Source organism: Pomacea canaliculata, linkage group LG4 (genome assembly GCF_003073045.1).
Source record: "Pomacea canaliculata isolate SZHN2017 linkage group LG4, ASM307304v1, whole genome shotgun sequence".
Lineage (NCBI taxonomy): Eukaryota > Metazoa > Mollusca > Gastropoda > Architaenioglossa > Ampullariidae > Pomacea > Pomacea canaliculata.
In genome coordinates, this window is record NC_037593.1 from 7,795,250 (window position 1) to 7,819,805 (window position 24,556).

Genomic DNA, 24,556 nt, shown 5'->3' on the forward strand with positions numbered 1-24,556 from the left:
TGTCACCGCGGACAAGCGCTAATGAGCTGTTTGGAAACACGGAAAGACTTGCATTTAGCTTTACGTATTATTCAGGTTTGGTAACACAACATACTATTTACATAATTTTTACTTTAAAAGTTCTGCATATATACAACTGAGTTTATATTTTCTAACTGCGGATGTTATTTATTACATTGTACCGTATTTTGGGTAACAGTTTTATTTATTTATACCTTAATGAAAACATTTACTTTTTAAAATAATATTTCTCCTTACGTGTCCAGTGTTAAATGGAAACAACTCTTGTTTCTCAGTAATGTTCGTACATGGGAAACAATTTTCTCACTACTAAATTTGTAAAATGGCAGATTGATTATAATAAAAACATCGCATACCAGACGTATTCTACAATTCAGCACCTGACACTGATATTGTAGATAATTTTCGTAATCCATTTATCTGAAAACGTTGAATTTTGTTTTTGTTTTTTTGTAACTTATAATACTATAAAATCGAGTGTCATACCAAATGTGTCATTCACTAGCATCTCGACTTCCTAAGCTTTGCAAGTTTTCAAGACGTGTTTCTGTTTATGTTGCAGGTTTAAGCAGAACTGTGTTTGCATACAACAAGTCGTGTGACTGGAGGACGGACAGTGAGACCGGCAGTGTGACTACAGGATTGCAGGCAAAGGGAGGGAAGTCTTTGTTCACTGGTAACGTAGTTGTTTCCCTTACATAAGAACAGGTTTCTGTACAGCGCAGGAATAAATCAATCAGCCAAATGCCATTCATGATAAAATATTCAGATTTACGTGAATGAAAATTACCTTTTTCTCTTTTTGAATTTAGTCCTAAGCTGAGCTCCTTATCCCTCCTTTACAGATGCTCACCTTACACCGCAGGTATTGCTTACTTTGTGATCTAATCTTATTTATTTCAAAAAATGTTTTTTTTTTTTTAAAGTTCAGTGCAATGGTATTTTTAAGGTTATTCCATTATTGCAGTCCACTGGCTCCTCATTTAGCTAAGCATAAATTACTTTTGTTCTCATGGTGGGGGCTTTCACTTTGTCTTGGCGCTTTGGATAGGATAAATGATGCGCTCGCTTGCAGCACGTCGTACAATTAACTGAAATAAATATTCAGACAAAAATATTTTAATTGCTCCTCGTGTTTCTTATTACAAGCAAGTATGTGTGTTTTTTTGATAGGACAAAAATAACTAGTTAAAAATATACACAGCATTAAACATAACAATATTACACCCAAACAACAAAACACACACACACACAGAGCGCACGCACTCACACATACACACACACTCTCTCTCTCTCACACACAGAGAACTGCATGCTGTTTGTGGTCTCCATCCCTCATGCTGAGCACTAGTGTACGGCAGTCATCACGAGCGGGAGGAATGCCTGGAGTCTCCAGCAGTTGCTGCTGCTGCACAGTGCCGCGCCCTGCGGATGTTCTCGCGCTGTGTAAGGAGATGCTCTTCTAGCAACATCGGATCCCGTTACACCATCAACACCTGCATCCTCGCTGCCACTTGCTGCTAAGCGGCGAAGTCGTTCCAGAAAGAAAGGAACAAATTAAGAAAGCAGGAAATAGAAAGAAGTAAGGAACGAATCAATGAAGTGCGACTTACATACAGAGAAGTCACGGACAGTTGGAAGATGGAGGGGAAATAAAAGAGGGAAACTGAAGAAAGAAAGCAAGGAAAAAAAAAGGAAAGAAAGAACTAACGTACGAACAGATAAAAAAAAAAAAAAAGAAACTAACAACGAACCAACAAAAGAAAGAAGGAAGTAACAAACAAATGAAGGACACAAACAACAAACACACCAAAGTAAAAAGATCTTCCAAAACAACAAGAACAAAACTAATAAGCGAACAAACGTACGAACGAACAAATAAACCAAAGAACGAACCAAAAGAAAAAACAAAAAAATAAGAACTAACATATGAAAGAAAGAACTAACGGACAAGCAAAAAAAAAAAAAAGAAGAAAGAAAAGAAATGTGGCATACTGAAAGGAGATGCTTTAGCAAGAGATTACTAATGTGTCCCGATGACCTATAGCAGAAAACTGACTCCTCCTCGCCTTTCATCATTGCCCTGGTCATCGTCGTCATCGACGCACAGATGGATTGGGCATGCGGTTGGGCCTCAGGCTCGTGATGAACCCACAACTGTACAGCACGCAGGTATGTCCGACTAGGCAGTTCCTCTCCATTCCTTTGATGTACATTTTGATGATAAGCTACAACAGTGTGCAGCGGCAAGTGGTCGCAACATACAAACGGTTCTCACACACTGGGCCCCGGAAACAAAAACACTCACAACCACTTTTTCATCTTGAAGCCAGGCTTTCCCTCCTTTGATTCGTGCAAAATAAAACAAAAACCGAACTCAGTGCCACTTGTGTTGAGAAACAACTTTTTTGAGTCTCTTGAAGCTCAGAGAATTGAATGCATCCCACTCTGCTAAAACACTTTATCATGTTGCCGAGATTTATTTCTCCCACACCTTCTCTCTCTCTCGCCCACAGACCTAGAGGGCGCCACATGTTTTTGAAATCTTTGACCGTGGTGCAAGACTGAAAGTGGTTTTGGAGGAAGGGGTGAGTGTGGGAGGGTTTGTGGTGGGCTAAGTGTCTTCCAAAACCGAGTGTGGTCACCAGGGGACTGTAATGTCGGCAGGTAGAGGAAGACCAGAGGTTGTGACTACTGAGAGCTTGCTGCTGAAGATGAAGAAAGTGCTGATGCCCACTTTTAGATAGTGTAGGGCGTTGGATGATATGAAAACTGGCTCCAACAGGCCAGCGAGCAAAGGAGAAAGAGAGGTGAGAATGAGAGGAAAGTTTAGAAGAGAGAGTGAGGAACAAAGAAATATCTGTTTACAGGAATTTTACACAAACGTTTAGTCTTGGGGAACTTCTCACATCTACTCCCACGTCTGTGCTTATCGTCTGCCCCTGACCGCCTTCAAATAAATGCAATGCTGCCTTTCACTCCATCTCTGCCAAGAAGGGTGTGGGTTCCACTCTACAGACACTCATTGTCCGCAGACAAGATGCCAATGCCATTTTTCCTTCTTCTTCTTCTCATCGACAGGCCTGCTTTGGAGACACACGTGATCCTCGACTTAATGCATTTATTATTCTCCAAATGCTTCTAACACAGACATCAATATCCGATTTATTTCTTCATGCTAACTTCTTGACAGAAACACTTATTTTCTTCTACGGAAAACCTTTGACAGCGGTAGCCTGCAGAAACGTTTAAAAAGTTTATTATTACTCAGTAAAACTTTATCTAAACAAATTATTATTCCTTTTTATGCCTTTTAAAAATTTACCGTTGCGGCAATTTATAACAAGTTAAGTCTGTTTAATCCTGTAGGGGCCTTGTCCTCCTCTGGAAGCCATTCCCACTCCTCCCTTTCATTACCGTGTATCAGCAACAAGACAACAACAAATTGTGAGGTCCAGAGGTAAAGAGCACCGAGGAGTAAACCAAAATAAATAAGAGGACTAAGAAAGCGAGACTCTTTGAACCAGAAGATGACAACTCCAGTCACGTGACTTTAAAAATGCTTTCATCACTCTCAATTTCACTCGCAATGCGAGAAATTCGACTGGACACACACACACACACCTGCGTTCCCTGTTTATGTGTTGAAAACTGATTTTATCTCGTCACGTGACAGATATCGTCAGCCTCCGATGCAATAAGTTTCTTTGACTTATTTCTCTCATTTTTATCTCTCCTCATCTCTCTTTCTTGCTGCTATTTTTTAGCGTTGAATACAGGCATACCCAGCAATTCCCCTCCCCTATCCACCCCCTAACTTACCTGCATCGCCCACCGCCAGAGCGGCAACATGGACGAACGAAAGATTCATTAAAAACTGCTGACACAGAAGACTCCCCTGTCGATGATTAGTTCGCCTGCTCGGGGCTGTTGGTCTGTGTCGGCAAATTGCACAGGTAGCTGTCACGATGCCAACCATTCCACTATTCCTGTCTGCCGGTGGTTCTGGCTCAGGCGCTGAAGCCTTTTCCTCCTACTCCCCCCACCATCCCTCCCTCACACATCCGGCGCTGCAGCTCGAGCAACTGTTCTTATGAAACGTGCTGCCCCTCCCTTGCTTGTCCTTCCCCCTTCCCCTCGTAGCCCGTTACCCCACTTTCTCTACCAGCGCGTCCATCAGAGCTCGGGATGTTTGACCCTAAAGGCCGTTGCACACGTGTGAGTGACATGGAATCCAACAGATTGCATACGTTACAGACATTAAGACGCACTCACCCCACAAACTTTTAATAAACTATAATGAGCTTCTTGGTCTCTCCCCAACGACAGGATTGTCCGCACCAAACCTGAATGAGACTTTAAAGACTTGATGTTGGATAGTGTGTCACGACCTTTATAAGTTTTCGTGATTTACTGTTTGCTAGTATGTATCGAGCTTTAGCAGGAAGCTTACACAACTTTTTGTTGTACAGTGTGGAGGGAGCTTTAGACGAGCCTGTCATGAACCGTGGCGGGGTCGAGGTCAGGCTGTGCAAGTGGTTGTGACCTCAGTGCCGGTGCAGTTCTGCCTGCAGCACCACTCTCCCCGTGGCCGTTAGAGCTTGTAAATGAAGATTTATCATTGCCAGCATTGTCTTTGACATCTACTGTACCGTCGAGTTGATTAAGTAAAGAGTGTTTCTCATCATCTGTGAGTAGTTACTCATGCCTGGCAAAGTTGTTTACACCATCTAACACAAAAGTAAACGATAGATGTGAGTGTGTGCGCGCGCGTGTCTACATGTCCTTATGTTCTCCACACAGACGGGTTTACATTTCTATCTCTCCACTTTCATCTGCTTCCCACCTGTCTAGAAGTACGCACACACTAGAACATATCCCCACACACACACTTAAACACACCCACGCACACACAAACATACCCACGCACACACACATGTTCTCTCTCTATTGTCTTGTACACACACACGGGCGGCACCTTGTCTCTCCACCGCCAACATCGTCCTGGAACAAACATGTCGGGTCAAGGTCAAAACAACCCACTTGACCCCCCACCCCACCCCTTTCTTCAACAGACCTGACCTTCACCCGAGGACTGTTCAATAAACGATGTGTGTTGCTGGGGTTCAACACCTGCCTCCCGCAGCCGCGATATTATTTCCACAGCTAGCGACTGCGATCGATGGAGGAATCTTAGCGTAAATAATAATAATCGTCATCATCATCATCATCATCATCATCATTATATCTCAACCCACCTCACCTCTCGCTGAACGGAGATTTCTCCCAAATTATTCACTTTTCCCGGGATCATGGACCTTATTTCAACCCTCGCCGCCTGCACAAAATGGTGGCGGGATATCCCGTTAAAATAATATAAGGAAACAGACAAAGAAGGAAAGAAGAATAAAAAAGATGTCTGCACGTGCTTGTGGCAGGTACACATCAAGGGCAGACAACTCACAAAGGCAGCATCAATTCTTGGAGCAGCAGCCTCCCTGTAGAGATGCGGAGCCGGCGCAGTCCGCGACCCAGCGCGGAGGGAAAAGGTGTGCGGCAGTTCACGCAACCGCGGGTGGGGCAGGTGATCGAAACGAGTGAAGAAACAAGTCACGCGGTACCCGCCATCTGGCCAGCCGCTGCTTCGCGGAGACTGCACTCTGGCTGGCTGGCTGGCCGGCCCTCCACAGCCGCTGATGGAAGGAGGATGGTAGGGAGCTCTGGTGTTGTATGACGACTTGCCACTACTGCCACAACCACCATCACCATCATCATCGCCACAACAACAACAACGACCCCGGGACAGCATCCCACGAGCGCATGCGCCGGAAGTGACCTCCAAGGCCACCTGTCAGCAAGCGCTCGACACTGCGGCGTCGTGAGTTCTGTCGCTCGGCAAGCGCCACCTGACCTCACACCTGCTCTGCACCTCGTCGCGCCGCGGAAGTGTGATCTCCTGCAGGTAATACGGTCGGCTTGTATTCTTGTTACAGATGAATAGCAGCTACACATGTATTGGAGCGTTTTAAAACTTCGCCGTCCTTCCACACTCCGCGCAGCAGTTACAGCCCGCCATTTGCCATGTCGTCACTGACCGCAAGCGACCAGGGGTCAAAGGTGAGTGAAAGCCAGCGTCGCGGTGTTGACTAGCAGGTGGTGGTGGTGGGGACTGAATTGGCGGCGTGTCACTGCTGTCATAACTGTGTTATTACTGTGTTCTGTGGTATTCACAGCCGGTACTTGACGAGCGTGTGACGAACCCATTCAGCCGGCAGCTATTTATAGAACTGTGTGTGAATAACGGTCAACGCCAAAACAGTCAGCAGCAACAGATGTTCGTAACGGTCGTGGTATACCATGCAAGTAGGTGTAAACAGTAAAGGGATATGTGTCTTTGTTTTGAGATGTCTAAGGCTATAGTTACTGATCGACATAGCGGGTAGATTGGTTGTCACGTGACATCGCGTACCAGCAGTCTCTGCAGCGAAATGTGATCGGTTTGAAGCGGTAATGCGCTGACACCCCGATATATATATAAAGAGAGAGGTAAACATATCTACTTCAGGTGCATTTACAATGCAGTGCAGTTTTATTAACCCACAAGTGGAATTACAGGTAAGATTTACCGGTGCTCATGCTGTCACAATACATGAGTACATCGACATGGCGACTACGACATGTTTACCTGTAACTTAGTTTCCACAGTTATCTTCAAGATGGTCGTTACTCGACGATGGATGAAGTCTGATCTTGTCGGGTGTCTGGTCACTCAGTAGTCCCAATCTTGTCTTCCTTCACTACCCCGTCTGTCCTGCTGATGGAGAGAAAGATCAGAAGACAAGCAGCATCGGGAACAAGTCACGTACCACGGGGTCGGCTGGGGTGGGTGTGGGTGTGGTGAGGGGAAAACATTGTCAGGGTCCCACCTCTGTCTCAGTGGAACTGAAGAACACTGCCATTCCATCAGCTTTGGAAAACGTTTGCAGCGGGATTTTTTTCCAGTTCTGCCTGGAATCTTGTTGCCGGGGAAACGGAAGGTCGTCATTAATGCGCATTGTCACTCCGCGGTCTGTGTTTCTAGTGTGTGGACTGGAATCCAGGGTTTCTAACACAAGGTGCCACCAGGGTCTGCCAAGAAGACATTTCTGTCGCTGTGTGATGACCTGGGCGCACGTGAGGCTACAAGTCTTTACCTGACAGGTCCTCAGGTCTGCGGTCCCCAGTAGGTGACAGATTCTCACGTGGCTGAGCTTAGCGAATTCTAAAGCTGTTTGTGTTTTGTTTCCTGTCTTTTTAAAATGTTTGAATGGAAAGGTTCTTTTACTACCAATGTCAACCGTAATGCAAGTGTCAGCAGGTGTGTGTTTGTGTTGTCAACCTGTCATGTCCTCACCTGAGAGCAAGGTGTGCGTGCATGCGTGTGTGTGTGTGTGTTTGGACACCTGTGTGTGTGTGTTTGGACACCTGTGTGTGTGTGTTTGCTTTTCCCCACTTACTCGTACACACTTATGCATTCTAAGTTTTGCAGTAGTCGTATTCAAAACTTCAAGGATGCTGCATGCGCAGAGTGGATGTCGTAGCGCGCGCTGCTGAACTGCATCTTCAAGCTGCACGCGCCTGCACGTGTCGAAGAACATTTCCAGTCGCTTAGTCACTCACTCACTATTATATATTTTTTTGAAGATGCCGGGTGGATGGAGGGTAAGGGGAGTAAAGGACTCGTTCTCAAGTGAACAACCCCGCCCTCTAATTTTGTGATTGCAGGACTCGGACCACGTATACACAGCCTCGGGCTGCAGTCTTCTCAAGATGCCTTAAGACAACAAACAAACTTTTCCGTCCGCTCAGCAGAAAAAGAATTGAGAGCTGCATCGTTTTCTTTTTCTTTTTTTCTTCTACCAGCTGTCGACGGAACTGGAAGGTGCAAAATACTGCACAAAGATTTCACCGGTACCTTCGTCTTGCCAGCATGCTGTACTGTCTACACAAACATGGCGCCTCGCGTTGTCGCGAGGGAATGACAACAAAGTGCGTGGCATGAGACAGCAAGACTTTCTCTCTACCCCCCTCGTCAAGGGAGGTTCAAAGCCCTATTCCAGCATCTGTTTGTGACTCGGCATACCCTGGATGTGAGGGTTCTCGGTGTATACTGACCCCGAGAGTTGGGGACGGAAAAGCACTGGCGGAAGTACTTTGTGACCCCGCATGACCTCTCAGCACGACAAGCAAGACTTCACGTGACTGTGACGACAAGCAGGTGGGTCTGGTGGACTTCAAGATGGCCGCGGAGATGGCGGCGCGGGTGGCATGGCGGAGTTACCACGACTGGGTCTTGCCCAAGAACGCGGTGGTAGCCATCTTGGCGGGGGCGCTGCTGTTCCTGTTCCTGGGACTGCTCTTGCTGGCCATCGGAGGTGGACTGGGCGTGGTGGGGTGAGTATGTGTTTATATCTATAGCGATTTACGAGTGAAAACCCACTGGGGCCGAAACTAATGAATAGACTATAGACTTCACGGGATGCATGTCCATAAACATCATGTACACAAGAGGTAAACATTCTGACGTCACCTTTGTACACAGATACGCCTTATTAACATATAGTTCTAGCTACTGTTGCTACCACTGATAACAGTCAAAGAAAGTAAAAGGAGACAGCCTCCAAAAACAAGTGTCCAATAGCCAGTGAGAGAATAAAGCAAGAGAAAGAAAGACAGAGAACAAGAAGCAAACAATAATTCTTTGCTGTTTCTTTGCTAACGGCTCCTCAACCGTTCTTGTCGAGCTCGACAATGTGCAGAAGTTGTGTAGTAATCGAGATTATTAAGATTTGTGGGTCGAAACTCCAAGGGTCACGGACTATGAACCCTCGGCATGCCACAAACGAGCAAATCTAGAAGTTTCTAGAACTTTCAGCATTTGATGAATGTCTATGATAACACTGTTTCCGAGGAAGGAGGCGATAACCGTGGCTCAGATCCTGAGTTGTTCTGGACGTTAAGTATCGGAACAGACGGTTTTTCTCCGACTATCAGCAACATAAAAGACTAGGATTTCAATTTGCGGTTTATGCGATCTCTTTCCTCCATTCTTGGGAGATATTCAGATAACTCTTGGTCGATCTTGCTGATTTGTTTCTTGAGGAAAAGGGGCGTAACTCGTTTAAAAGTTTAACTCAGGGGTGTCAAACACCCGGCCCGCGGGCCACATCCGGCCCGCCATGAAATTTTACCTGGCCCGCGAAAGAAGTTTAGTTAATCATTGTTAATGGCCCGGCGACAAGTAAAAGGCAAACAACAGAAAAGTTCCCGTCGAGGACAGCAAGAGGTGGGATGAGTTTAGTGAAGTTTGTACAGACCACCAACAGTGCACACTGGTCAAGTTACCACCTCTCCTGTTGATGACCAGAAGGGTTGGTCAAGACCGGGCCCATAAATCTGACATGTGACACGCGACACCCTGTCCTGAACACGGGCCGCGGGTCGAAGATTTTTAGTACCTGTTAAGTGTTAACTTCCCTGAATCGGTCCGAGATCAACGGGTGACTAGGCTCGAATCTTAAGCCTGTTTGGCAGTACATATTTGTGTGAGCAACTTTTCTCTGTAATGAAGATCAACAAAACATCACACAGGAGTCGTCTTACTGATGTATACTTGCAGTCCATCTTGAGAATCTCCACAACACAGAAACTTACTCTAAACATAAACAAACTTGTTGCCAAGAAAAGATGTCAAACGTCCACTTCTGACAAAGTAAATTAAGAAGAAAAACTGCTAAGCCTTGGTTTTAAAGTATGATTTTGTTTACACAAAATTAATAACAAAACGTTTAGTTTTCTACTGTTGAATAACAAGTTATCGGACTTAAATAATAACCTTCGGCCCGCCACCTTGTGGACGATGTGAGATTTGGCCCCCTGGGTAATTGAGTTTGACACCCCTGGTTTAACTGATGGCAACCCTTCAACTTGCGTTGCTGTAAACCATCCATTCTTATCTTCCGGGTAGGTGGACGGGAGGAGTTTGAGCGGGTGTCGGGATGATGTTGGTGATAAAGAGAACCCCTGTAATGTAATGAAATTGCTGGTAGCGATCATGTTTGGGTGTCTGAGAATGTAACAGCCAGCAGTGATGGTTATTTTGAGGATGGCTGATGTACCTACACCAGTGGGGGCTTCCACAGACCACACGACCACATTCCTGGCGGCGACCGTTAAGTGGTTTGTTTGTGATAGGGAAATATATCATAGGGGAGTATATTTTGGGTGATCTTTTTCTGCCGTAGGGTTGGCATCTTCGTTTCCTCCATTTTTTTTTTTACTCGTTCTTTTATTTTCATTTCTAGCATGATTTATTTCTGTCGACTTTTTTTTCTGCCGCATCTGATCGTCTGGTAAAAAAGCTCGGATATAGGGCGGGCGTGATCCTCTCCAAACCCATCCATCCATCTTTCCATTCACAAGCTGCTATAGTCTGTGTAAAGCTGCTACATGTCATGTCGACCCCGGGTACAAGGGTCTAAATATAGCCACGGAGCCGCTTCACTTGCTATTGTACGAGGCGCGTGCTTCTTGGACAGGGTTCGTGCCCCCAGGTGAGAGAGAACCGCTACACGCGAGGTCAAAACAACCGAACTCCAGACAACTGGCAGCAGGAGAGAAGATCAGGTATGTGCACGTAGGTCTGCATCCTTCCTCCCTTCATCCCATTCTCTACCTGACGTGGCATTCAAACGACAGGTGTGGCATTCCCGGCATGCAAGGCTTTTTGCCAGAGTTTAGTCTCCTTGGCGCCAGTGTCCTGTCACGCCCCGCGCACGAGGGTCACGCACGGCTCAGCATCTCACGTGACCAACAGCAGGTGACGTCAACGTTTTTTAGCAGGTTGAGAGGTTGATGAGGTTGTCTTCAACCAGTATACTGGTTACAAAACTTGCGTTGTTTTGCAGTTCTGAAAAAAAACCCGATAGAGGCGCAGGTACATGCTGTCCTCATTGATAATGTTAAAAAAATTTAAAGGGCCCCAAGGGTCTTTAAAGGAAATGAACTGTAAGTGGTTCATCATGTCTAAGAGCCACTCGCGAGAACTGAACCATCTGTAGTCAGATTAACCTCGCTGTGACCATTGTGAAGATGTACGATAGGGTCGTACAGTAAGAGGTTGGAGAGACAATGGCGAATAAATCCATTTATTCTTTCACAAGACTGTTAACTTCCCTTCTTTCTCACCTTTCAGTCCAAACAGAAGAATTTGCTACAGTGTGTGAAAAATGCCGAAGGTGATCTTATCGGTCTGGTGGGCTTTAGTCCCTTTTACCTCGGACACAGGAATGTGTGGGGGCGGTGTGGTGGTGGTGGTGTGTGTGTGTGGTGTGGTGTGGTGGTGGTGGTGGTGGTGGTCCTGGTGGTGGGGAGCACAAGACATTACTCTGTCGGGCAGGAGATAAAGAAAAATAGCATTTCTTAGGTCAGAGGTCACGAGCTTGTACTGTTTATGTTCTCATCTGTCCTTCAGTCACGGCGGTCCGTTAGACTGTCACACACATCCGTTCTGTGAATAAAAACCCTTTGTTGATAAAAAAGAGGTGAAGGTAGTCCTTTCACCTTTGGGTATTTAGGGATTGAGGTGTTAGAGAACCCACTTATCTCAGGGTTAGGTTGTCAGAATGGGTGGTGGTGGTGGGGTGGTGCCCTTCTCCTCTCCTCCTTGGTACCGTTGCAGCGAAGGAGCTTTGTTGAGGGCGAAACGTTTTATCGTAAACAAAAGTCGCTAACTACCTGGCGCTGTCCTCAAGCATATACTTCTGTCTTTCAGTTGTGCGATTTTTTTTTATTTCTGCTGTTCAGTTTTTTACCTTTTTCGTTTTCTTCCTCCCTTTCTTTCCTCTGATTATTATAAGTACACGTAAGTGATATTATGTAGATGATATTATAATTTATGATCTTTTCAAATATATCGTTAAACTGAGATATTATGTTTCGTCATGATGAAGACTAACCCCATGGTAGAATCAGAAAAACCCTAATAGGTCATAGGTCTCTGTCACACTATCTGTCTCGTTGTCCTTCATCTCTTCCACTTTTCTCTCATTTTTTAAAATTCTTTCGCGGACGCACTCACTCACTGACCTACTGTCTAATTCAGTGACTTACTCACCGATAACGGACTAGCATACTGACTCACTGATTCAATACCTGACTCGTTTGCTGATTGACTGATTCACTATCTGACTCACTCACTAAAACAAAGTCAATTTTAAGTAAAATTCTAGGATAAAGGGAGAAGGAGGGCACACTGTTCTCATTCTGCAGTCATCCAGATGTTACCGATGAAATGTCCGCCTCCTGCGTCGTCATGGAAACAGATTCCTGGGACTGCTTTTAAACTGCACACCATGTGGTGCGCGTGTGGTCGCCTCTCGTCAATCAGCGAGGTGCTAAGTGAACACGATGGTGTGAGCCTGTTATTTCCATGCGACTGTTTATTAATGTGTCAGGTTATGCATCCCGTTGCTTAGGAACACAGGCAGCCTGACCTTCAGATGGTCGACATCTTAGAGAGAAACAGAGCCATGGGAGCGGAAAGGTGAGAGAGGGAAAAAAACTATGGCGGCGGGGAGATGAAAGAGAGAAACGACAACAAACCAGCCGACATGCATGAGTCGCAGAAAGAAAACGAGAAATTTTCCTGAGACAAGATACGAACCCAGGGGACCTCTCATCATTATCTCTCATTTAAGCCCAGTTTGTGACGTCACTTCCTTTTACAGCAGACTCTAACCCTTCTGCCCGCAGAGCTGAGTATTTTTGGCAGCAAGAATCCTTTCGCAAGACTGTGCACCAGACGGACCGTGACGTCACTAACCGTTCGATACCGATTTTCCCATCGCCCAATTCGGCAACTTTCATGGTGTCAGCATGCATCATTACTTTGCTTCCACCCCCTCCCTTCCCGATCAGCGCATCCTTATCCACACCCACCCCCCTAACGTGCACACAGCACAGACAGAGACATGGTGCGTGCTGCACGTGCTGGTCCTGGTCTTCCATCTCGATTTGGTTTGACGACCTCTGTGATCGTTCCCTACCTGGTTTTTATCTCAGTCTGATTTTGCAGACTTTTTTTGAGGGTTGGGGCAGGACAGTGGCTAGCCGAGACTGTTGCCGCGAGGGTGCGCGCGCATCCAGTTATGACCATCCCGGCCCGTCCTCCCTCCCCGTGCGAAGCTTGTAGAGGGGGAGGAGGCATGTTGTCAGGTCTGTTTTTTGGGAACAAAGGACTGGATGAGGTAATGGTCATGGTGATTTGGACGTCAAGATCGATGACTGGTGAATCTGGTTTGTGAAAGCTGCCTAACGGCTGTTACCCAAGATCGATCTTATTCCATGTTTTAACACTTCTTTTCTTCGTTTTTTTTTTTTCATCAGCACGCGCAGACAATGTTGGCCATCGTGCGGTAGCTTTTATTTCGAAATTCTGTATGACTACAGAACTGTTCCTCACCCCCCTCTCACATAGTTACCCTGAGCTGAGTGTGAAATGTGCCTGAAGTTCCTAAAAATCGAAGCAAACAACACCCCACGCGCCTACTTTTCACTTATTGGGAATGCAAGTCTACAAACGTCACCAGAGAGAGATAAGCGATGACGTCACATATCCCTGAAATCAAATATAGTCCTAGCTCTCCCATTGGCTGTCGCCTTAATTACGTAAGAGCCTCCATATACACTTGTGACAGCGGTAGGTTGAGTGTCTGTGTATGAGAATAATCTCAGAACCACCATCAGTCTTCAAAGCTTGCGTCAAGCTTTAAGTCGATGTTCACAGCTTCCACCAAGCTTTGTTAATATTTATTGTTAACAGTTTGCATCGAGCTTTGTTGTCTGTTGTTGTGGGTGAGGGCGGAACCTCGATGCTGTGACTCTCGCTGACGGGTGAAAAGATAATTTCGACATTTGAGATGTGTGTATTTTTCTGTTGAACCATTTTTTGTGGAATGCACTTCCTGTTTCTCTTGGTCACAGTCTCGTGTTACCCTCCAGTACATCGTTTCCTCTGTCTGTGTGTGTGTTTGTGTGAGAGATAAAGAGAGAGAGAGGGAGGGTGAGAATGAGTGCTTGTGTTTTGTGGGCGTGTCTCAGAGACAGTTTTTGAGTTTTTCCTGTTTGCACGTGTGTAATATGATTATGCGTGTTTAAAACTCTGTGAAGTATTCTCGTGCATCCTCGTTGTGTGTCCTTTTATGTGACCTTTTTGCACCGGCCGCTGCAGTCTTCCATCCATGAAATCAATCTTTTTATTTTACGAGCGGACCTGCATCCTCATCTACATCTCTCCTCCCGAAATGGCGGCTGTTGCTGAAGTTCTGCCAGAGTGGAAACAGCTTTCACAGGCCGAGCTAAGTACAGAGTTGTGGACGATAGACTAACAGACATCAGAGGCTGGAATGGACGGTCTGGCATTGGAAATTCTTATTGTCACGGATTTGATTTGTTGGTGGCCATTGTCACCGATCCATTTGTCCAGTGCAAAGAGTGAACGGGGAAGGATGGGAGTCGGACAACGGGCGGGTTAAAGCAGATCACGTGACATCGAATCGAGACATGAAGCATTTAATAGAGGGAAAGTGTCGTCTGCGCTGAGACAGGTGTGGTCCCTAAACATAGTGTCATCTACCTCGGTGGCATGTGTGCGGAAGTGAAGGCATTTGACTTGTGTGGTTGTGGGGTTGGGGGAGAGTCGGTGTTACCTGTAATCCTTCTTTACCTGCGTGTATTTGATGAGTGATGCAGTTCTGGCTGGGTGGGTGGCTTGTCAACGATCTCTCTTTTTGTGACCTGACCTTTACCTGTGTTGCTGTGACAAATGACTGCCTGATGCAACACACACTTGCATGCAATGAGAAAACACTTCTTCATGTGACACAGGTGTCCTTTCTCTCGGTGTACAGCCTGAGAACACACGAGGTGTTGTTGCCCGATGGCTGACCTCAAACAGCAGTTCTTCAGGTTCAGACTAAGATGGAAGGCTTATCTTAGGGCGAAGTTTGTTCACGCGCAGTCCAAGATGGAAGATAGATATATAGACTGACATTTGTCCAAGTGCAGATGGAAGGATGACCTGAGGGTCAAGTTCGTCAAAGTGCAGTCCGTGTAGGAAAGACTGAGATTCCGTCAAAGTGCAGTTCGGAATAGAGTGGTGTGTCTTGTTCTCGATTACTCATGCACCAGCAACACCATTTGGCAAACAGTTGTCATGTGATTGTTGTGCCATGGCTGTAAAGGTGAGTCAACATCATTCTTCCTGTTGCTTCACTAAGACAATGCACCTGCTGACACCACCCTGAGCCTGTTTCTGGACAAGAAGAACATGGCAGTACTGGATCAGCCTGCCTATTCACCTGCTCTTGCTCCACGTGCCTTGTGTCTGTTAACCAAGCTCGAGAAGATTATCAAAGAAACCCGTTTTCAAGGCGTGGAGGCCATCAAGAGCCGTAACGACGGAGTTGAAGAGACATCCCAGAAGAATCCTTCCAGATAGAAGTATGCCCGAGAATAATAGAGATTACTTTGACGGGGAAGCCATGTAATTTGTTGTTTGGAATTCAAATAAGTTGTTTGTGACAGCTGTCCCGTTACTTTCCAGACACACCTCGTACACACAGGGTGTGGTTATGCCAGTCTCATGTCTGATCTGTGTGTGTGTGAGAGACAGAGAGAGGGTCTTGGCTTCTGTACTAAAGGTAGGCTGCTAGTCTGTGCGGAGTTTCAGTGATGATGAACCTGCCATACACCATGTTTTTTTTTTTCTCTCTCTCTGTTGCTGTAGCTGCCGAGCATCTGTATCGTGTACACGTGTTGGCGGGGTGCCTGATGTCGTCGGCAGGGTCCCGAGGCTGTAAATCTCCAACTGTTGTGTTTTTATACGAAAATCAAAAGGCACTTTGTCAGGGGAGATAAGTGAGCGAGAGCGCAGCACGTGCAACTTCACCACGGATTTTAAAAAAATTGTTAAGACATATCTCGTTGTGATCATCAGTTATCATTCACACACACACACACACACGCACAAACGCCCACAAAGCATGTTCACACACACACACACACATGCTCATATACACGTTCAGAGACAAACATACACAAACGCACATGCGCAGAAACACACACACTCACATACACATAAATAAACATGCGCACACTTGTTACAGATCATTGCAGTTACCTTTATTCTACTGGAGACCTGGTGTCGCGTTTATATATACATAGTATATGGTCTGTTTATTTATTCGCCGGTTGGTTGTCGTGATCACCGACTCTCCCCTCACAAGACATAGATATGTATAAACCAACATGGCGGGTGGTTGGTCTGCACCACGTGATACCCACTGCGCCCTGGTGACATCATCATGGCGCGGGGGGAAACCTTGAACCACTCATTACTCAAACCTTCGGGGTGGACAGTGTTTGTTGACTGCTTTACTAGCTAGCGCTTGTAGGACTTGTACAGTCATGCGCAGTTATTGAATAAGATACTAGTTAAACACCACTGACGTCAGCATTGTACACAAGTACGTTTCCGTTGTGGTGGCTTTAGCCAGTGGTAGAACTGGGATCATACTAGAGGGCGTTGTTAGTCAGACACATTATGTCGATCGTGTGGCGATGTTCGATGAATGTTTTACTTGACATACAAGTCACACATTGCACAAGGATGTCCACAAACCCTGTAACCTACTGGAGTTGATGCAGTGTGAAAACAGAAAACCTATTTAAGGGCTTCACCGCATTCACACACTCACAGAAAATTGTGAACTGAAATATCGGTCGGGATATGAAAGTAGGTTGTTATTAACAGGAGGCAAACACATCGCATCCCTTTCTTTTCAACGCATACATTATTGTTTGATGAAAGACACGATGGGGAAAACTTTTTTCTCGCTTTTAATTTATTTGGCGCATGTCTAAGTGTGTAGCTGAGAAATGGGGAAAAAGAAACCGAGAAAATCTGAGACAAGGAAAAAAAAAGAGAAAAGGAGAGAAACATACAGAAATAAAAAAGAGCAGTGAAAAGGACATGAAGGTGAGAAAGGGGAAAAAAAGGAGACAGAGACAAATAAGAAATCTGTATTTAGGAGGGTAACAGGATCAGGAAAAGTTTCACTTTTTTATACATCTAGCCAAACATCATAAATGTGGAAAATAAAATACACTAAACAAAAACAGAAGGAATTATGTATTATATGTTCAAAGATGGGAATTGACAACTCATTTTTACAGGAATGTTTATTTACGAAAATCAAGAATATTGTTGAATTTCAATCTGTTCATCAATGGCCAGACTCCCTGGACGGGAAATCACTGGACTGTATTTTTGGCTCGAGTAAAACTGATTTTATTGCTCGCTTTGATCGAACACTTACAGAAGTTCTACCTAAGCGTGGTCACTGGTCAGCTGTGTAGAACATCTTCCGACAGTGAGGGTTGAGAAAATGTTTGATTTGGACAGGTGATGGCTAAGATATATTGGGACCATGACATGTCATCAACAGTCACCCAGGCAGTGGCTTTGTATTTTTTTATTTTATTGAGTAAGGTCGAAAGAAAGAGTGAAGTGAAAACAGAGAGAGAGAGAGAGGGCGAAAGAGAGAGAAAAAAGAAGAAAAGAGCGAACACAAAGAATCGTTTTAATTCACAAAAGCTGATATACATTAACAACACAAAGGTTTGAAGGTGTAAGACTGTAAGTCATCAGAAAGTGTTTTGTTGGTCTGCAGGCTCATCGCCGCGGGAGCTGTGCTGGCGGGTCTGGGTGGATGTGGCCTGATGGTTTGCCTCCTGCTGTGTCTCCACGCCTACTTCGTCTTCAATGTGCAGGACGAGGCTGTGCAGACCTCGGTGAGTAGGAACCCAGTATTAGGAACGACTAGCCACTCTCACTTCGTATTAACCGTCTTATTGTCGAGAGTATAAAAAGTCAAGCGTCAAATTACACACGAGTAATTATGAACGAACCATTCGAAGATTTGAACCGTGACGACAGTGTAGTAGTGTCACATGTTTGAGACAGTGCTAGGGCTTTGTTACGACAGTGTTACCTATGTGTAACACAGCACCAAAAGTCGCCGACAAAGACTGGAGTGTTCACACCAGGTGTAGGGACAAGCACAGGTTCATGCTGAAGTTCATGGTGTGAAAGGGGCTTAGTCATCGTCCTCATCCTTGCACCAAAGATGAAAGGGCGAAAGAACAACTGGCGCTGTCATTGTTGATTGAGGGTTTGTCAGACCAGGGTTCTTAATTACTTTTAAATTAATAAATTTCTTCCTTCTTTCCTGTAAGTGCAGCCGTTTCCTTTCCGCACCCACCCATGTCTTGTTGCTGAAGATCTCCGCAATTATTGTAAGGGACCACCTCCTGCCCCCAACCCTTACTCCCTCTCTCTCTCTCCTCTTTACCTTCTATTCTGACTTTGTTTTGGCTTTGCCTCTAGAAAACGCCCTCGTTGTCTGATTCATCGTTTTCCTTGCACACGGGTTTACTTTTTCGTCTTTTCTCTCAACTTTTTTAGTCCCAATCACTGTCCCAGTTCTTCCATCTCTATCTCTGGTTCTTAACATCCCTAAGAAGTCTGCACCGCGAGTTGTTTTATTTTCTTCTTCTCATCATCATTATCATCATCATCAGCATCATGATCGTTATTACACAAACATTTTTTCTCTTAAGGTCTTTGTCTCCCTGACCGATCCCAGACTGGCAGAATACAGGCATGGTGTGACAGGTACACCGGTCTGTAAGCATTTACCTGAGAGACTTACAGTGAAGGTAGCTGCTTTGTTGTCAAATGAAAAGTTAGATCATTGCACCAGGTTTGATAGTATACCTGAGCATTGTATCTACTATCAGAAGGACCAGTGGGGAAGGAGGGTGAGCTGTGTTCAATGTTTTGTAGGGAGGGGGTAGTGTTACCCACCCAGTGCTGTTTCACTCTCATGTCAGGTGTGCTCTACATCTCATGCTTCTTGAATGTGATCTGTGTTTGTAACAAGCGACATAATCTGATATCCTTTAATCTTCATTGAAAGTTGGCAAAGTGAAGGAAGCAAATCTGTTCAAATCCGCAAGCCTGTGTGTTCCTGACAATTGTAACTTGTATAGGTTATCGTCTGCTGTAATCTTTCTCTTCTCAAAATAAAAGATTCACGTAGCAAACAACACATACTGGAGAAAACTTGATATAAAGGGTGTAATGTTTTGGAAAGAATAACCCAAAAAAATGTTAAAAAGATAGTACACAGATAACAGCAAAAAAAAAAAAAAAAAAAAAAAAAAAAAAAGAATATTCGACAGAAAGTCCAGTCAAATGTTTGCCCACCGGAGAACAGGAATGGTTAGAACACTGGCATCCACGTTCAGAGGGGCGTCGGTTCGATATCCGTGTAGCGCAGCAAACTTCTAATTGACAGCAGTGAAATGGGTACCTACCTCTAGACAGAGCTGGGAAAGATAAGGCAGTGAGGGAGAGAAGAGGGCACAGCCCTCACATAAAGCTGGCCCCGAGGAAAGTAAGGTCTCTAACTCTTCCCTCGTTAATGACCCGAAAAAGGTTCGGGGGCCACATTAACGCCCCTCCCCCACCTTTATCATGGACTTTAAAATTAAAATCTGCTCGCTAGTTTATTGTCTTTAAACACTAATCTCTGTTTTTGTGGTTATGTATGTGTGCGAGTGTAAAAGAAACTGCACAGAAACACGACACACCATAAAGTTTATGCCGAGTGTGCACACCACCTTCTCTCCTCCCTCAACACCTGAGGCAGTAAAACCTCGCAGGTCTCATGCCCTACACCCAAGCCATCGGGGCTGTGGCAGCCATCAGGGGCAGGAGGCTGCTGCTCACAAACTTGAGAAAAATAGAGAGCACTTGACTGAAGGGCCTCGACATGGCGTCCTTTGTGGCTGAACCTCGGCCCGGCCAACAGCCTACTTCCGTCCTAGAGAGCTCCAGTTGCAGCAGGGGAGTCAGATCACCACCATCCATCCTTCCCGATTCTATTATTATTATTTTTTTTGTTTTGTCAGGGATAATAGTGTTTTGAGAACGGCACTATCAAGATGGGCTTGCAGAAAAGAACGAATGGTGTTGGATAAACTAATGAAGTAAATTTGTTGTTTAACAGCAAACATGGCAGGAGGATAAAGAAAAGAGAGATAGCAGTGATGGGGGAGAAAGAGTAGTGTGAGTGAATTAGAGAGTGTTACCTGCATGAAACAACACCTGTTTCTACTTTAACCAAGTGTAACCCCCTCCTGCTCGCCTCTTTTTCCCTCCTACCTTCCTCTCCCAAACCTCCCTTCGGCACCATCTTGAGCAGAACTTGTAAAATGCTTCCAGTAAATGAAGTAGAAATAGCTTGTGGGTGAGGAATGTTAAAAAATACCCGAGGCCTTAACATATGACTATCCTCAAGCCAGGAGGTCGTTACAAAACCGAGCGAAACATGGGAGGACGAGAGAAACCTGCTGGGTGAGCACCCGAAACATGTTCGCGAAATGTCGACAGGATATCGACATCGTTTGGTCGCCAAACATTCCACATAGGTGTGTCGACAAAACCCTCGACATTGACTGTACACAACCTCTACAAGATGTGTAGACAAACCCTCTACACTGACTTGTACACAACCTCTACAAGGTGTGTCGACAAACCCTCGACATTGACTGTACACAACCTCTACAAGGGTTGTAGACAAACCCTCTACACTGAGGTGCAGACAAAACTTCTGTTGTGCACAATAGACAAAACCACTGACGAACACTTAAAATGAGTTTTATACAAAGAGTGCAGCTTGCTGGCCTCCCCTCACCCTCACCCCCCTGTCGGATGTAAATGTACCTGCAACACTCGCAGTGTTATGTTGATGGCATCCCCAACTCTCGAGGTCGGCGGCTTGCCAGGCCCAGCTCTTCATTTGCTGGGTACACCATGGGTTGGGAGGGTTACCTATGGGAGGGTGGTTGCATGGGACCTCTTTCTTGTTTTAGTGCGAAAGATTCTTGAGGAAATGCTGATGTAAGCAGACACACGGCGGGTAGTAGTCTCTAGCACTGAGATAAGGTGTTCTGGTCTCCACCACCAGCCACCCCGAGAGAAAAAGTAGTCTGCCAGTGTTCTCCCCTATTTACTTTTTGGTATTTTTTTAATTGCCACTAAAAATTCTTATGGAGAGAATTTTTTATGGTTTACCTGGCACACAGCTCTCTCTCTCTCTGTATCTGTGCACGCGTATGAATGTGTGTGAGTATCTGATGATCAGAACATCTTTGTCGATGCACCTGAGCGTGTTTTTGTGTATGAGCACGAACTTTTTTAACTGGCAGTCCTCTATTTTAAGACAAATCTTTTGCAGATGTTTTAACACATTTGGCGTATCTTCAATATCTGTTCGCATAATATATGTGAAGCACACTTGAAAACAGTTATCAGGAAAGGGGACTAACTTCGGGTATAATCAGGGCAGATAAAAAACTCCAAAGAGCATGAAGAAAATTAGGTAGAAGCAGCAGTAGCACTACTATTACCAACGCAAACAGCAGCAACATCGCTACCACCAGTTCCAAGAGGAGGAAAGGGAGCTGAAGAAACGAGAAGACGAGGTACCACCTGCAGCACCAAGGGAAGAGGAGGGCAACCGACTACGAGACATGTTTGGAAGATAAATTTAGTTTCTGGGCAGCTCAGTGTAGGATGATGGTATTTCAGTTGAAGTGGGCTGTGAAACTAAGTGACTGCGGGTGTCAGCAGTGGAAAGTAGTAGAGAAGCTGAGGTGGGAGAGTAGGCAGTTCATCTGAGAATATGGGCAGCGAAAGGTATGATGATGATGATGACGATGACGACGACGATAAAAGGATTTGTAGAACGCATTTTCCCACACGGAGGCGAGCTGGATGCGAGAGACCAGGGGCCGTGGGGAAAGAGGCCGTGAGATGTAGTCGTCACAATCGTATACAAACAAGCACAACACACATACACAAACATGTACAAACATGAAGGAACGCAGAGATGGGAGTGTGGGGCAGAGAGAGAACGATGGACTAGTTACAGTAGGTAGTTATAGTAGGTACTGGCCAACGTGTCGCCCAGGCTGATGTTTGCTTTCTGTGACAGGACATTCCCTGGTCTGATAACATCACGACGGAGGAGAGTCCCTGCTACGCCGTTATCAACAAGCCATCGGCACTCAAGTCATCCGACGGGACTCTGCGGCGAAACGGCGGCGGTGGGGTCAAGAAGGTGACCATGGCCCCGGATGTGGCCCTCGATGCGGACAGGGCTCCGGCCTTGCCCCCGCCGGCGGAGATAGGGGGAGTAGCGGAGATGGTTCCGGCCTCCCCGTCGACCCCTGGCTACAAGACCATTGGTCAGTACTCGGGGGTTGAGGCCACCCCTTTCTCGTCTGCTTTGTCTTACGACCAGCGAAGCTATGCCCAGCAGCAGGCGTTCCAACCACACGCCATGACGCAGCAACAGCAACATCAATACCAACGACAGCAGCTGCAGCTGCAGCAGCAGCAGCAGCAGCAGCAGCAACTTCTCCGTGCCGGAACAACCGATCTGGACATCCAGCAACAACGCCAGCAACTGGAGTACCATCGTCAACATTTGCTTCTGCAGCAGCAACAACAGGAACAGCAGCAGCAGCAGCAGCAGCAGCAGCAGAGACTGCAAGCTCAGCAGCGCTTCAGGATGCAGGATCAGTTTGCCGCCCCCCAGCAGGCGCAGCAGGTGACCTACGCCCAGGTGCAACACATCCCCATCAGAATGCAGCAACTGCAGCCCACGCCGCCTCCTTCGGCTCAGTCGCAACAGTCGTCTTCCATCGTTTCCAACTTCAGTGGCAGCACTGCCGTTGGGGGCGGAGAAGGATTGAGCGACAGGGGAAGCAACTTGTCTGTTCAGCAGGCTGCCTCTACTTCCACCTCGTCACACAGCTACAAGATCCACACGCAAGGCCTGCAGTACCAGAGTGGTCGGCCCTACCTTCAAGAGGACGACGACTACGACAACCCTGCCGTAGAGCGCAGCCCCATGCTGACGTCGACTGTCACTTCCGCTGGTCCAGCGGCGAAGAGTAAAAAGAGTTTCTTCGGAGTTAGCAGGGCCCAACCGGAACCGGATATTCCCGAGCCTTCTCCCCTCGTGCATCCTTCCGCCCGCCGCCCCATGACGTTCGAGCAGCAGTCGTCGTCCAAGATGAGCATTTATGACAATGTCTTGTTTCCGTACGCAGAAAACGACGGCGAATGAGCATTTATGACGGTGTCGTGTTTCCGTACGTCGAAAAATGACAATAATGACAACATTTTCCCCCGTACGCTGGAAAGGAAGGCAACGGATCATTTAAGACATTATCGTTCTTCCATACGCGAGACATGGGACTTTTTCCAGAAAACCCTGATCCTTCTTGAGCCCTTGATATATGACTTGGCCGTGTGCCCAACTGTAAGGGGTTCACCGTGTCTAGGGAACGGCAATTGAAGGCAGAGCCCTAACCTCTTCTTCAACTGCCTTTCATACCTCCCAGTCGGTTCCATTGCTGCTCGATGGTCAGCTTTGCACTCACTAACCACACCGAATTCCGAACCCTTGTGCTTAAAAGTCAAAGACTATTCAGACGATTTCAGAATACGTCCACTAGTGAAGAAAAACATTGACGGAAAGACGAAAAAGAATTTTTTAAAAATAAAATTGAAGGTGTAGTTAACGGATAAACAACCAATAGATTCAAAACAGAGACTTGGCAACACTGTACTCAAACTTACATTGTTAAACATCAGAAACATCAGGATATGTTCCCTTATTTGATTAGCTTGTCGCAATATTTTTTTCAGTTTCAACTCGAGGTCATGTTATTTTGCGCTTTTATGAGTTGCTTGAGACACAAGACCCCTTCTTCAAACCACTTCACTAGCAATATGTTGACTATGTCTCAAATGCAATATTAATCGCCTGACATTGTCGATGATAAAACGGGTTTGTGTAACTGAATTCTTTTCCTTAAATTTATTTTGTCTGCTTGACTTTTTTGTTTTATTGTAACACATTTTTACAGTATTTCCCATGTATGTGTATTTAAGCATGCTTTTAAAATTCTCCACAGCTGCGAAATAAGCTTACATTTGTAAATAAGCAGATCTTGTACAAAGTTGACTGCCAGGAGGTTTAATGTGGTGGGAAAAAGTTTCAAGCGAGGTAACTCTTCAATGTTGCTCTGTTAGTGTTTCTGGAGTTGTCGGGAGTGTGCTTCACAAGGTGATTGTGAGCCCCTTGTTCTTCGCTGCTTTGACAGATTATTTGCGAATAATTTTCATCTGTGTATTTAGAGATATATCACTTCCTTTACAATTAGGAAAAATTGCATTATTGAAATTTGATCCCCAAAGTTATAAATATTAAAAAAAATCATGTGCCACATCCGCGTTGAAGTTAGCTGGTCTGAATGATTTATGAGTGTTGAGAGAAATTCGTTTGTCATCATG

General features: G+C 45.7%; 1 protein-coding gene and 1 long non-coding RNA gene across 5 annotated transcripts; one reads left to right on the forward strand and one right to left on the reverse strand.

The window, feature by feature from the left end:
- Positions 1–1,122: 1,122 nt before the first annotated feature.
- Positions 1,123–5,623, reverse strand: LOC112562555. The gene is made up of 2 exons (XR_003098879.1): positions 5,486–5,623; positions 1,123–1,538 (listed from the first exon to the last, which is right to left on the reverse strand). It is a non-coding gene; the product is annotated as an uncharacterized LOC112562555 (long non-coding RNA).
- LOC112562554 (mediator of RNA polymerase II transcription subunit 15-like) lies at positions 5,533–23,355 on the forward strand. Of its 4 annotated transcripts, XM_025235849.1 has the most exons (5): positions 5,533–5,899; positions 6,015–6,138; positions 7,786–8,454; positions 17,793–17,913; positions 22,185–23,355. In XM_025235849.1, the coding sequence occupies exons 3-5, from the start codon at positions 8,300–8,302 to the stop codon at positions 23,322–23,324; spliced, it is 1,416 nt and encodes a 471-aa protein (XP_025091634.1). In that variant the 5' UTR covers positions 5,533–5,899; positions 6,015–6,138; positions 7,786–8,299; the 3' UTR covers positions 23,325–23,355. The 4 variants fall into 4 exon arrangements, with proteins under 4 accessions (XP_025091634.1, XP_025091632.1, XP_025091633.1 ...); XM_025235847.1 differs by having other exon boundaries at positions 5,533–6,138; XM_025235848.1 differs by lacking the exon at positions 6,015–6,138 and having other exon boundaries at positions 5,533–5,983.
- Positions 23,356–24,556: the final 1,201 nt, after the last annotated feature.